The sequence below is a fragment of the Microcaecilia unicolor genome, chromosome 1, assembly GCF_901765095.1.
Source record: "Microcaecilia unicolor chromosome 1, aMicUni1.1, whole genome shotgun sequence".
NCBI lineage: Eukaryota > Metazoa > Chordata > Amphibia > Gymnophiona > Siphonopidae > Microcaecilia > Microcaecilia unicolor.
In genome coordinates, this window is record NC_044031.1 from 302,288,096 (window position 1) to 302,303,648 (window position 15,553).

A 15,553-nucleotide genomic window follows, 5' to 3' on the forward strand; every position below is an offset into this window, starting at 1 on the left:
TAGCCCTTGTCTCTCAATTGCGCCCTCTCATAGCCAGGCGTAAGACCAAAGTGGCAGGCGTCCTCCATGGTTACCGGCCCCTGTGACAACAGGTTCGGTATCAGAGGCAAAGGAAGGGGGTCCACATACCACGGTCACTTGGGCCAATGAGAACCACCTCTCTTTGATGTAGCCGAATCCGTAGGAGTACTCGCCTATCAAGGGCCCAGGAGGGCACACATACAGGAGGCCCTAAGGCCAGGGTTGAGCCAAGGCATCCAACCCCGCCGAGCAAGGATCCCTCCGTCTGCTGTAAAGCACAGGACTTTGGCATTTGCGCTTGACACCATAAGATCCGCTATAGGCGTCCCCCATTTGGCACTCCACTGGGTCAATTTGATGCCTGCTTAAATAATGGCTTGCACGTTGCTCTGACCTGCAATGTGAGCTGCTAACAGAAACTGCAGATGTAGCTCGACCCAGTGGCAAATCTGCACGGGCTGCGCTCTGCACTGACTGCCGCCTTGTCGATTTATGTAGGTCACTGCTATCATATTGTCCGACAGAACTGTGACAGCCAGCCCCTCCAGGGTCGTGTGAAAGGCCAGAAGAATATCGCTTTCAACTCCAAGCGATTGATAGACCACTCCGACTCCTCGGGTGTCCAGAGACCCTGGGCATGCCTTCCCTGGCAATGTGCCCCCAGCCCTGCAGGCTGGCATCTGTTACCACCAGGCACCAATCGGGAAGCACCAGCGGCATTCCTCGGGGCAGCATGCTGTCTGAGAGCCACCACTCCATACTGAGCCAGGCCGCAGGGAGCCACGTGAGTCTGTGCTGGTAATCCTGAGGTATTGGAGACCATCGTTGAAGCAGGGAACACTGCAGAGGTCTCAGGTGCGCTCTCGCCCATGGCATCACTTCCAAGGTGGCCGTCATCGACCCCAACAGCTGGACAATGTCCCAAGCTCGCTGGCGAGGCATCCTCAGGAGCAAACGGACCTGGTTCTGAAGCTTGCACCGCCTTTGCTCGAGTAGAAAGACAAACCCCGAGGCTGTGTCGAACCGGACCCTCAAATATTCTAGAGATTGAGGGGGGGTCAGGTGACTTTTGGGTATATGACAACCCAGCCCAGAGACTGAAGTACTGAGATCACTCTGGCTGTTACATGATGACTCTCTTCTGCAGAGTCCGCTCTGATGAGCCAGTCGTCAAGGTACGGGAGAACCCAGATACCCTCTCGCCTGAGAAAGACAGCTACTACCACCATTACCTTGGAAAAGGTTCGGGGAGCTGTGGCGAGGCCAAAAGACAAGGCCCGAAACTGGAAATGTTTTCCCAAAATCGCAAACCGGAGAAACCGGTGGTGTGGGGACCAAATAGGAAGTGTAAGTAAGCTTCTTTCAGGTCCAGAGATGTGAGAAACTCTCCTGGCTGTACCGCCGCAATGATGGAGCGCAGGGTTCCCATGCAAAAATGCCGCACTCTTAGTGACTTGTTGACTTCCTTTAGATCGAGTATGGGCCTAAAAGACCCTCCTTTTTGTGGCACCACAAAGTAAATAGAGTAACGACCGTAGCTGATCGCGGCGGGAGGCACAGGGACCACCGCCCCAAGGTGCAACAAGACTTGCAAGGTCTCCTCTACCGCCGCCCGTTTGACGGCAGTGCCGCATCAGGATTCCACAAACACGTCTCTCACCGGGGCATTGAATTCTATTCTGTAGCCATCTCTGATCAGGTTCAAAGCCCACTGATCTGAGGTAATCTTGACCCATTCCTCGAGAAAGAGGGAAAGACGTCCTCCAACTGCAGGAATCGAGGAGTGGGCCGGCGCACCATCATTGAGAGAGTCGCCCCTGCACTCCAGGCCTTGAGCCGGCCGCTGCGGAACGTTTGTCTGAGCGAAAGGAGTTCCTCTGCTGAAAGCAGGCACGTGAAGTAAACCCAGCAGAACGCCCCGGGCGGTACCTTCTAGCTTCACGGAAGCGAGGTCTGGAAGAGGAGGGAACCGCCTGACCCTTGGAAGAAGGCCACAGCCTATCCTCGGGTAAGCGTGGGGTAACAATTTTCTCCAACTCCTCACCAAATAGAAGGCCCTGGAAGGGCAACTTCACCAACCTTTGCTTAGAGGCCATGTCAGCCGCCAATGCCGTAGCCATAGAAGGCGGCGAGTGGCCACCACCACAGCCATCTGTTTAGCCGAAGCTCTGACCAGATCATACAGGGCGCCAGACAAAAATGACAAGGCCGACTCCATCCGCGGTGCCACCTCCGCAAGGGGCTCCGCTCCATCCCCGGGCTGTTCCACTGCCTGTTGCAACCAAGCGAGGCAGGCACGAGCAGCATAACAACTGCACACAGATGCCCGTAAGGCTAGGCCTGAAATCTCAAAGGACCGTTTGATTGCTGATTCCAGACATCGGTCCTGCATGTTCTTCAGGGCGACCCCTCCCTCTACTGGGAGGGTAGTCTTTTTCGCCACAGCGTGACTAGGGCATCCACTTTAGGCACGGCCAAGCGTGTCAAGTGCTCTTCACTGAGAGGGTATAAGTGCCCCATTGCCCTGGCAACTTTCAAAGGCCCCTCAGGGTCAGCCCAGTGAGCCGAAATTAGCTCTTGGATGGAGTCATGCAAAAGAAAGGCTCGAGCAGGTTTCTTAGTACTTGCCATCCTCGGATAACCAGAGGAGGCTTCGCCCATCACAGGATCTTCAATAGAGAGGGCCTGTAAGGCATCAGAAATAAGCGCTGGCAGCTCCTTGCGGTGGAAAATCCTAACCGCAGTGGGATCATCTGGATCCAATGGCAATCCTACACCTTCCTCTGGCTCTTCAGACCACGAAGGCCTGCCAGACCCCTCAGAATCCCCACAGCCCGACCACGGAGGGGGGGGGGGGGGGGGGGTGCGCCACTCTCTGAAGGGGAATTTACCCTTCTGCACTTGTCTTGCGGCCAAGTGTCTGGGGAAAAGGCAGTGGATTTTCAGAAGTCCATCTTAATAATGGTTTATGGACTTTTCTTTTAAGGAACATGTCTAAATCTTTTTTAAACTCTGCTGTGCTAACTGCTTTTAACACATTCTCTGGCAATGAATTCCAGCGTATAGTTACATTCTGAGTGACAAAATATGTTCTCTGCCCCCAAGTCCTTGTATTTTTGGAAAGAGTAAACAAGTGATTCACATCTACCATTTCACTCCACTTAGTATTTTTAGACCTCTCTCATATCTCCCCTCAGTCATCTCTTCTCCAAGCTGAAGAGTCCTAGCCTCTTTGGCCTTTCCTCACAGGAACCTGTTCCATCCCCTTTATCATTTTCGTCACCCTTCTCTGTACCTGTTATAATTCCGCTATGGGGCTCATTTTCAAAGCACTTAGACTTACAAAGTTCCATAGGTTACTATCCAGCTTATAATCGAACGAGAATAACGCCCAAGTTCCGACCTAAATCGGGAGATGGGCGTTCTTCTCACAAAACAAATAAAGCGGTATAATCGAAAGCCGAACTTTGGACGCTTTCAACTGCACTCCGTCGCGGATGCGGACAAAGTTGACGGGGGCGTATCGAAGGCGGAACTGGGGCGTGGTTATCGGGCGAACAGAGATGGGCGCCCTTCGCCGATAATGGAACAGTTTTGAGCTAGAATTTAGGACACTTTTCCTGGACCCTGTTTTTTGACGAATAAGGCCCCCAAAAGTGCCCTAAATGACCAGATGACCCCCAGAGGGAGTCGGGGATGACCTCCCCTGACTCCCCCAGTGGTCACTAACCCCCTCCCACCACAACAAATGATGTTTCACAACTTTTTACTTTCACCCTCAAATGTCATACCCTCCTCCCAAGCAGCAGTATGCAGGTCCCTGGAGTAGTTGTTAGGGGGTGCAGTGGACGTCAGGCAGGTGGACCCAGGCCCATCCCCCCCCCTACCTGTTACAATTGTGCTGCTTAATGCTACTAGTCGTCCAACCCCCCCAAACCCACTGTACCCACATGTAGGTGCCCCCCTTCACCTCTTAGGGCTATAGTAATGATGTAGACTTGTGGGCAGTGGGTTTTGAGGGGGATTTGGGGGGCTCAACACCCAAGGGAAGGGTGCTATGCACCTGGGAGCTCTTTTACCTTTTATTTGGTTTTTGTAAAAGTGCCCCCTAGGGTGCCCGGTTGGTGTCCTGGCATGTGAGGGGGACCAGTGCACTATGAATCCTGGCCCCTCCCACGAACAAATGCCTTGGATTTATTCGTTTTTGAGCTGGGCGATTTCATATTCCATTATCGCTGAAAAGCAAAAACGCCCAGCTCACACCTTGACGAATAAAACATGGGCGTCTTTTTCTTTTAAAAAATACGATCCGCCCCGCCCCTTCACAGACCCGTTCTCGGAGATAAACGCCCATGGAGATAGGCGTTTCTGTTCCATTATGCCCCTCCATGTAATTTTGTAAGTCTAAGTGCTTTGAAAATATGCCTCCAAATCTTTTTTGACTAGAATTGCACAAAGTATTTGAGGTGTGATCGCACCATGGAGTGATACAATGGCATTATAACATTCTCTTTTTGCTTTCCATTCCTTTCCTAATAATTCCTAACATTCTATTTGCTTTCTTAGCCGCCACTGCACACTGAATAGTGGGTTTCGAAGTATCATCAACGATGACACCTAGATCCTTTTCTTGGGCGGTGACTCCTAATGTGGAACTTTGCATCATGTAGTAATAATTTGGGTTCCTCTTTCCTGCATGCGTCACTGCATTTGCTCACTTTAAATATCATCTGCTATTTGGATACCCAGTTTCCAAGTCTCATAAGGTCCTCTTGCAATTTTTCACAAGCCCCTTGTGATTTAACAACTTTGAATATCAAATCGGATTACCTCATTCATTATTTCCATTTCCAGATCGTGATCTATGAATAAAGCTTTTCTCGTCTGGTATTACTGGCTTAGGACTGCTGAATTACTGCTATTAAGTGATTACAGTACACCTTTTTACATTTATAAATTCAAGAAAGGAAAGAGAGGGGAGATATGACAGAGACATTTAAATACTTCCAAAATATAAATTTGCATTAGGTGGGCCTCATTCAATTGAAAGGAAGCTAATGGAACAAGGGATCAAAAATAGGAATGAAAGGGGTAGGCTCAGAGTAATCTAAGAAAATTTTTTACAGAGAGATGCCTGAAATGGCCTCCCCATGGAGCAGGGGCAATGGTATACCTTTCTGTTTACGGGGCCCAAACTCCACCCCGATTTACATTTTGTCAAATCTTATACAGCATAATTATTCATTCACATGACATTCCGAAATCAACCAATTATAAAACTCCAACAAGGAGATAGTAAGTAATGGCAGATAAAGAGCAGTATGGTCCATCCAGTCTGTCCAGTTCTACCTGTTGCTCTGTGCAGCTTATCTCCTCTATGCCCTGTTTGAAGTCATTTAAGTTTTATCTGATTCCATCATCTTTCTATACAGGGATCCTTTTTTTTATCCCATATGATTTTGGCCACTGTTTTGTCCTCATTATCTCCATTAGGAGGGATTCCAAGCATCCACCACCCTCTCCATGAAAAAGTATTTCCTGTTGTTACAAGGTAGATTTAGGAGTAACCTCAATTCATGTACTCTGGTTTCACTGCTTTCCTATCTCTGAAACAAATCTGTTTATATATTAATAACTTTCAAATATTTAAGCATATGTATCATATCTCCCCTTTCTTTCCTCTAGGGCAGGAGTTCACAACCCAGTCCTCGGGACACAACAAGCCAGTCAGATTTGCAGGATAGCTACAATGAATACGCATTAGCGAGATTTGCATGCAGTGGCTCCATTGTATGCACATCTCTCTCATGCAAATTCATTGACTGGCATGGTGTGTCCCAAAGACTGGGTTGAAAACCCCTGCTCTAGGGCAGTGGTTCCGAAACCTGGTCCTGGAGGCACCCCAGCCAGCCAGGTTTTCAGCGTATCCACAATGAATATTCATGAGAGAAATTTACATGCACTGCCTCCACTGCATGCATATCTCATGAATATTCATTGTGGGTATCCTGAAAACCTGACTAGCTGGGGTGCCTCCAGGACCTGGTTTGGGACCCACTACTCTAGGGTATACATAGTCAGATCTTCAAGCTGTTTCTCATTCATCTTCTGGCACAAATCCTACACCGTTTTTGTCACCTTTCTCCAAACTGAACATAAGAACATCAGTTTTGCTATACTAAGACAGACCAATGGTCCAGCAAGCCCAGTATCCTGTTTCCAACAGTGCTAGTATTTTTGGAAAGAGTAAACAAGCGATTCATGTCCACCCATTCCACTCTATTTTATAGACCTCTATCATATCTCCCCTCAGCAGTATCTTCTCCAAGACAAAGAGCCCTAGCCACTTTAGCCTTTCCTCATAGGGAGAAATCCCATCCCTTTTATCGTTTTTGTTGTCTTTCTCTGTACTTTATCTAATTTTTTTAAGATGCGGTGACCAGAACTGCACACAGTATGAGAAGTGAGGTCGCACCATGGAGCAAAACAAAGGCATTATAACATTCTCATTTTGCTTTCTATTCTTTCCTAATAATACCTAACATTCTATTTGCTTTCTTAGCCGCCACTGCACACTGAGCGGCAGGTTCCAGTCTATTTATGTCCTGAGATACAGCCTCCCAAATAAAACACAATATTCCAAGTGGGGCCTCACTAATGGCCCTTACAGCACCTTTCTTCTGCTGGTTATGCCTCTCTTTATGCAGCCTGGCATCCTTCTACTTTGGCCACTGCCTTGTCGCATTGTTTCGCCACCTTGAGATCCCCAGCCACTACTGTCCCAAGGTCCCTCCCCAGTCCATACATATCAGCCTCTTGATCCCTATCACATATAGCTCCTTTGAATTTCTATACCTTAATTGCATCACTCTCCACATCTTTGCATTAAATTTTAACTGCCAAACGTCAGACCATTCTAATTTTTGTAAATCACCTGAAAAACAGGAAGTAGTTGATTTCTGATTTTAACTAACATGCAATATGAACAGCCGCAGCTGGCTAAGGACAGGTAGAGTAGTGGCAGCCAGAAGATAAGCTCCCATTGCTTTGCAGGTGATTTAAAAGGACTGGAAAATAGGAAAAGGGGGTAGAAGGCAGGAAAATGGTGAAGGCCAGGACCTGTGTGGTTTTTCCCACCCCCCCCCGCCCCCACAGTTCTGACACCAATGTAGTGGAGTAATGGAAATGAGGACACTATTTGAATTTAAGAAAGCATGGGACAAGCACTGAGGGAGAGGACTGTAGAGTTTAATACTGTAGTGTGTATGGACAGACTGGATAGGCCATAACCTTTTTATCTATCATCATTTTCTATATTTCTTATGGAAGAAAAATAACAACAAGTTTAAAAACAGCAAAATATAAATTCCCTAGCTCCATGTTTTCTAAATATTTTTCCACCCTGATGTTTGCTCTTGTCCCCATCTCAAATATCATAACTTTGTAAAGCACTAGTGGAACAGTCAAAGCTTTAAGTCCTTCCTGATTTTAGAAACACTTCTAGTAGTATGTATAGACAAAAAGATGTAGTAGAATAAGTATTACCTAATTCACTTTGGTTTACTGCTAGCTGCCACCCAAAATAAGGTCTGAAAACTATACAAGAAAACAAACAGAGCTACAGGAATCTGGAAGCCATGGATGCCAAGACATTTCAATGATTTTGGCAACCTTCAAAACTTTTACTGTCCATCTCACATTGTAGGGACATGTTTTACTGTTGCCACTTTGTACACAGTTGAACTTACCAAGCCAAGATTTAACCCTGCATACTGAGAGTTAGGTCCCCACTCTTGCAGAATCTGAATCTACAGCACCAGTCACACAAGCCCTCACTACTCATGGGACCAAATTTCATAATAAAGCATTAACAGAAAGGTGTAGCAAGGTGTCTATTTTATAGACACCAAACCAAACGTCAAAAAGGAAGTGATACTGTAAACAATATTCTTCAAGAACCACGTCCAGTAAATATCATATTTCCATATCACTTTTAAAAAGCTTGTAACAATGTTTGTGGTAAACCAATATACAGTCTATTATTAAAGAATTTCTTTAAGTGATATGGAAAAAATTGTGATATTTACTGGAAATATTTTTAGAATAATATTTTATAAAGACAACATTGCTAAATCTCTTTGTTAAAGGCAGTTCATAAGGCTCAATAATAAATAAATAACAGGCACCCACACCTTTCAATGACTCCCAGTACAGCACAAACACTTGCACAAATTTATATCTGTTCTGAAGATGTAAGCAGCATATGAGTGTATGTTGTAGCTCCACCCAAACTATGCCCTCAGGAATGCATGCTGACACTGAGAATAATAATAAGTTTTATGAATGTGCTTTCCATGCTATTATGATTTGTATCATTATATGATTATTCTACTCTGCTGTTTGTGTATATTTCTGATACTGTTAGTCCTCTTTCTTGGATTCAATTGCCATTTGTTTACCTCATTGATTATATTTATGTTTACATGTGATTATTTCAGTATTGTTATGCAGTTAACAAAATCGTAAGTTTTATGTTAAACTGTATTTGCTGTACACTAGCTTGGGTAAATCTCTTCATTAAGGCAGTTAATACAGCCCAATCAATAAGCAAGTAACCACACAAATGAGTATATGTCTTTGTAAGTGCACATATGCTTTAAACACAGAGAATGGTTTCTAAAGTTACTCCCATAATGCTTTTTGATGTGTCAGGTTTGTCAGTATTCTTTTCTCTAACGGTTAGCAACTCCTCTGACCAGGGCCGGCCCAACCCGGTAAGCGGGGTAAGCACCGCAGGGGGGCGCCTGCCTTCAAGGGCGCCACATCATGCAATTTTCCCTGCCGGAACCGGAAGCCGGAAGTTCCCAGCCAGGAGCCAGCCCGCTGCCTGACCTCTTCTCCCATCTCCCTCAGTCCGCCTGCCCCTCACCTTCTTGCATGCCGCCCAGAATTTAAAAGTCATCTTACCGGAGTCCCGGCGGCAGCAGTGAAAGGCGAGCAGGCTCGGCGAGTCGGCGCTTCAGCGGGCTGCCTTCCCTTCTCTTCGCTCTCAGCTCTGCCTCTGGTCCCGCCCTTGCAGAAACAAGAAATGAGGGCGGGACCAGAGGCAGAGCTGAAAGCGAAGAGAAGGCAGCCCGCTGAAGCGCCGACTCGCAGCCGAGCCTGCTCGCCTTTCACTGCTGCTGCCGGGACCCCGGTAAGATGACTTTTAAATTCTGGGCGGCATGCAGGAAGGCGAGGGGCAGGCGAAGCACTGTTGTGGGAGTGGGACAAGAGGTCGGGCTGGAACTCGAGTCGGAGGGAGGGCAGGCCACCGGGCCTGGAACTCGGAGGGAGTGAGGGGGGTCTGGAACGGAAGAGGGTGAGAGGGAGGGGGTCTGGAACAGAGGAGGGAGGAAGGGAGAGGGAGGGGGGCCTGGAACTCAGAAGAGAGGGGAGGGGGGAGAGAGAGGGAGGGGGGGAATGCACCATGTTAAAAAAAAATTCAGCATCCCCAATCGTTTTGAAATGTCAGCTCCTATGCCCTCAGGCACGTGGCGTCGCACAGTCTGTTCTTCAACTTGTTCTTCACCTTTTAAGGGACAGGGTGGGAGAAGAGAGAAAGAAGATGCAAGACGGGGGGGGGGGGGAGGGTGCCAACTGATAGTCTGCAGGGGGGCACCAGCGACCCTAGGACCGGCCCTGCCTCTGACAATGTGCCAGAGCTCAAGGGATGCACGCCGCTTAACTGAAACAAGCCCACAGGGCGAGGAGGATACCCTTGCAGTTGCAACTCTCACTCACTTCTTCAATTTGCTGGATACGGCCCGATACCGCAGTAGAAAGTCTCCATCCGCTGTCGCCATGGCAACTGAGTGCTGTCACTGCGTCACATCCGTTATTAGAAAGCCGACGGATAGGACGTAAAGCGGAAACAGAATTGCTGGGGCCAGGCAGGCACATGCACAAAGGAAGTTTAATAAGACTTATTAAGTCTCTTGGGGCACATGCTAGACTGTTTTGATTGTTATCATTCCCGGTGCTGTAACTAAAATAATGTCCCGCAATTCACTCCCTTCTGGCTTCCACGTTCATCACCACCGCCACTAGGGAAAAAGGAGACGGGCTTCTGCCACCCTCAGCCTGCTTCCCTGTTGTATTGCAAGGAGGTAAACCTTGCTGTATTGGGGGGGGGGGAGAAGACAAGAGTTTCCGGGTTCTTCGTGTCTCAATATTGCGCATGCTCGGTCGGAGTGGCGTCTTCCGGTTGAAAGAGAGACTCTGGGCTGTGGCAGATTAGTGCGGGAGGCGGGAGATGAGAGATTTGCAGGTTGGCTTAAAACTGTTTTCCAGTTTAATCGACAGCCTGTGCCAGTACATTAATTTGAAGCCCTTTAACCTGAGAGCAATAGGAAAGCACCTCTTGTGTTTGACAAAGTTTCCAGTGCTTCGCTTAAGAAATGTCTGATGAAATTGTATTCAAAGATTAATTAGGTACTCAAAAAATCTATTACTTCAAAGAGGAAAAGGCCTCAGAAACCTCATGACAGCTGAAAAGTCGGGTTGGACTTCCTCATCATCGGCCCAAAAACCTCTGTGCAGACTTTATTGTGTTGCAAAATAACTCTCCTCTCGTGTGTCTGGGCAAAAAACTCTTTATTTGGGAGTCAATCCCCTTCTTATATACTCTATGAATATTCATGGATATTACATGTATTATCATTACTATTGGTTACATTTTGCTTACACAACCATGATCATGCATTGCTTACAAGAACAACTCTACATGAACAGCTCGTGAACCTGCTCAGGAATGTACAAACATCAGCTGCTATTCTGCTACTTTCTCAGGAAAGAACAAAACATCACATGCTAGATTCTCAGGAATATACAAAACATCATCTGCTGCCTGTATCCAAATACATTCTATCTACATCTCCACCTTTTTTTTTTTTTTTTTTAATGAAATCTCCGTGGGGGCCAGGTGGAGATGGAGGTGGAGATGGTTGTAATAGCTTATAAACATATTGAGCAGAGTGACGTGTTGGAGCGAATGGACGAGGAAAACATAAAGAAAAAAGGTTAGGAATGCATTGTATACAACAGCAAAAAATAGTGAAAACAAAAATACCAATGACTAAATACTGGATAATAGGGCGGAGCCAGGTCCAAGGGATCCATTGCCACAATTGATCCCATACATCAGAGAGTAGGTTATTATGAATAGTAATTGAGTAGTTAAATTCCGTAGGAAAGCTAATTGTTTGTCAATGGCCTTTGAATTGTCAGATAAATTAAAACAGCACATGTCCTGAAACTCTTCGCAACCATGATGGTTAAGTAATAAAAGATAATCAATGGCTGCTCGATTTGTAAAACTCCATGACGTAATTGCTGTTGCTCAGCATTAAGTAAACTAATAGCAGTGGAGGTTGCATTGATTGATTTAATTGCCCAACAGGCTAATTCACGAATTTTTTGCATTTGCCGCTGCCAATGCAGGGACACCTATTAATGAAAATGCAAGTGCCAGATATTCAGTTTGACTCAGAAATTTAACATTATAATTGGAAGCAAGGGTCATACGCTTGGATCGCATATGTGAGGAGTTAGAAAATAAAATATGTTTACTGGGAAGTACCATAGTGAGTCGACTTAGACAGCATGTAGTACCATCAGATATATTAGCTGGAATATAATTAAAGGTATACATTCCACATGACCAAAACCAGCCAGGGGGTAAATGAGTAAATTTAAAATATATGAAACATTTTCGTAGGAGCTACAATTTAACAAAGTTGGTCCAAAATTAACACAATTTGATCGGGTACAATTAACCATACGAGCACATGTCATATTGATACTAGCTATTTGATTGGTTCTCACATGCATTGCCAAAGTAGGCGGCAACAGGGTTTGTGTTCCCCAATTATGGTATTCATAAGAAGCATTTCGATAGGATGAATTAACAGGAAGCTGTGAATAAAACCAAGTATCATTTGCATATCTTTAGGATCATGACATACTGGAATCAGGCAAGTTGCCAAAACTTCTCCAACTGCCTTTTGATGAGAAAGACAGAAATCAGTTTGGTTCAGTGAAATTGCAAACGCTTCCCAAATAGTTTTTGTGGGAAGTAATTGTGACTGTCCACAAGGTATGTACAAACAACAACACAGTAGAAGCAATGTAATGGAATTAGCATTAAGCGCTGCAATAATAGCCACTACGAAGTTATCATCAGTCTTTTCAATATGAGCTTTTTCTAAAGTCTCTGTAGCTTGTTGACTCAAGGCTTTAATTTGTCCCAAGTAACAGGAGCATTAGGTTGACGAGTCACTGACCGTTTGCGTGTTTGCATCTGCGGTCCTTGAAGGGTGAGTGTGAAATTGGGAATTGGGTTGTGAAGACCTTGATGCCACGACATGAGGTTTCACCCACTTTGCTGGAATCCACACCGGGCCAGAATCTGTTTGAACAGCAGCGTAACCACGACCCCAGGTAAGGGAGGCACAGGGGAACTCCACTGATCAGAAGGTAGTTGTCGGTATATGACCAAAGGACGAGATAAAGGTGGGGCAAGTACGAAAATGTTGTTCAAATCTGGAAGAAAAAGTTTTTGTAGCAGGATTATTGATGAGATTGAGATGATTCAGTGTGTAAAGGATTTGTGCTAAGCATTCATCAATGCTTACTCTATGACGGAGAATACCGTCTTTTTTTGTAGTCAGATTAAAGCAGTTTCAGTGTGCGATTAGCACGTTCAACAATAGCTTGACCAGTGGAGTTATAGGGGATACCAAAAAGGTGCTCAATATGCCAGAGGGTCAGGAACTCCTGTAAGGAGGTGGAAGTATAAGCAGGGCATTGTCTGTCTTGAGAGTTTTAGGAACACCCATGACCGCAAAAGCTTGGAGAAGATGAGAGCGGACATGAGATGTAGTTTCCCCTTTTGTGCAGTGACCCACAAAAATCCAGAATGAGTATCAACAACCACATGAAGCTTAGACCATTGACCAAAAGGGGAAAGTGAGTAACGTCCATTTGCCAGAGGCTTTAACTTCCAGACCACGAGGATTAACTCCAGGAAAAAGGTAGTAGGAGCTGAAAGGAACATTGTGGACAATTTTGATAATAGCTCTAGCTTCTTCTAAAGAAATTTGAAACTGGCGAGCTAGTCTAGGTGCATTTTGATGATGAAGTTCATGACTGCAGTGTGCTGTGGAGAAAAAATGAAGATGGCGATCCGCTCGAGCATTCCCTTCAGACAGACCACCAGGAAAAGGTTGATGACTGCGGATATGACCTATAAAGAGAGAAGAAAGGCGATTCTCCAAGTAACCTTGGAGGGTTAACAGTAAAGCATAAAAAGAGGCATCCATTTTGAATGATACATAACTGTCGGGCATGCGACGGACAAGATTAGCACAATATTGACTGTCAACAATAAGATTCAGTGGTTGATCTGAAAATAAAGAAAGAGCCAGGATGATGGCAGCAAGCTCTGAACGTTGAGCAGAGGTTTGTGGAGAGGTAAATTTGACGTGCCATTTGTTCAGATTGTACCAAGTAACCACCCCACGAGTGGGACTACCATCTGTAAAGACGGTGAGAGCAGTAGGGAGTGGACGTAAAGAAATGGGATCATGAAGAGTGATTGGCAAAATGGATGTGCCCTGTATGCGAGGGTTTTAGGATAGTGGCAATCTATAATACCAACATAAGTGGCTAAAATAAATTGCAAGTCGTCGGAGAACTGAATCATTTTTTCCCACTGCCACAAAGAATGAGGAATGATGATGAGTTTAAATGTCGAAACCAGTCATGAATGTTGCTCGCTCTCGAGCTTTAGTAATCAGCAAGGCTAGTTGCTGGGGCCATTGTGTAATAGTAGAATGGAGAGTATTCTGTAAATAGACCCATTCTATCAATTTCGGAGGAGTTGTATCTTGATATAAGACACCAAAACGGTTGTCGGTGGGTGGGGTCTTTGAGAACGCAAAAACAAAAAAGGGCAAATGCATCTGTCTATCTGTCCATTTTGTTTGTAAGATTTGATCCAATTGTGACAGAATTGTTTGTTGCGATGCAGTGAGTGTAATTAATTCAGCAGGGTTTTATGACCTTTTAATGCGAGAAACAGGGGTTGTAAAAATTCTGTAGGAAGTTTCAAGTAGGGACGTAACCAATTGAGATTTCCTAAAATCTCTTGTAATTGATGTAATGTCGTGGGAGACTGTAAATTGAGATGAGGAGCGACAGGTTGGGCTGCAGCTTTAGTCATACGGAAACCTAGATATAAATAGGGTCCTTTTCTTGAACCTTCTCTGAGGCAATTGTTAATCCTGAGGAGGCCAAGATAGAAATTAAAGTAGATTTCCAAGAAGGGGGAAGAGTTATCCCTGCAATTAGTATATCATCCATATAATGATATACCAAAAGTTGAGGGAAATAGGCACGAAATGGTTGCAAGGCTTGATGAACATAGTATTGACAAATAGGGTGAATTTAACATTCCCTGGGGCAAAACTTTCCAACAATACCTAGTAGTAGGGTGTGCATTATTGTAAACAGGTACAGTAAAAGCAAAGTTTATAATCTTTTTCCCTGGAGAGGAATTGAAAAAAACAATCCTTCAGATCTATAATAGCTAATTGATAATCATAAGGAATCAAATTAGGATTTGGAATAACCACTTGTAACGCCCATTGGTTCTAAAATCGCATTAATAGCTCGTAGGTCATGTAAAAATCTCCATTTTCCGGATTTTTTCTTGATCACAAATACCGGAGTATTATATGGAGAATTGGTAGGCTCAATGTGATTTAATTGTAATTGTTCTTCCACCAATTGATGTAAAATCAACAGTTTTTCTCTGGTAATCGGCCACTGCTCTACCCAAACAGGTTTTGTCAGTTTCCATTCCAAAGGAAGAGAAAAAGACATATTTATGAACTGTTAATCAGGTAGGATCAATGATGCATCTAATTGTTCCAAAAGGTCACGACCCCATAAATTAAAGGGTACTTGTAAATAGGGCTTAATATGTCCTAGAACCTTGGTATCGTTAGATATGTAATAGATAACCATTGAGAACTTTGGGAGGCTGACTGAGTTCCCCCTATTCCTGTCACATGTGAAGTATCTTCAATGGGCCATTCCACAGGCCATTGTTTATAAGCTATGACAGAAACATCCGCCCCGGTATCTAATATACAACAAGGGCTTTGTTGCAATAAAAATTGACAGTGGGTCGTGCATTAGAAACCGGTTTTAAAACTGCACTACCTGTCGCGTAGATCCAAAGCCCCCTGTACGAGAGACAGTAGAAGGAATAGGTGCTGTAAATATGGTAAATAATAATTGTGCCCACGAGTCCCGGGAGAAATTGTTAAAGGTGATGAGGACCATACTTGAATTTTAACAATGCCTGTGTAATCAGCATCAATAACTCCAGGGATACATGAATACCTGCCTTCGATGCAGAGGAGCGAGGTAATACTAACCTACAGTAGCCGCTGGAATGGGTCCTTTAAAGGTAGTATTATATACC

At 45.1% G+C, this 15,553-nt stretch overlaps 1 protein-coding gene across 2 annotated transcripts in view; it reads right to left on the minus strand.

The window, feature by feature from the left end:
* LOC115460223 (factor VIII intron 22 protein-like) overlaps positions 1-10,148 on the minus strand; it is an 86,996-nt gene extending 76,848 nt beyond the window's left edge. The window contains exon 1 of one of the 2 annotated variants that reach the window (XM_030190036.1): positions 9,805-10,146. In XM_030190036.1, the coding sequence (XP_030045896.1) occupies positions 9,805-9,866 (62 nt within the window). In that variant the 5' untranslated portion in view covers positions 9,867-10,146. Of the gene's footprint in view, positions 1-9,804 lie in introns of both variants that reach the window. The other variant, XM_030190037.1, reaches the window with a different exon arrangement.
* Between the last annotated feature and the right edge of the window lie 5,405 nt (positions 10,149-15,553).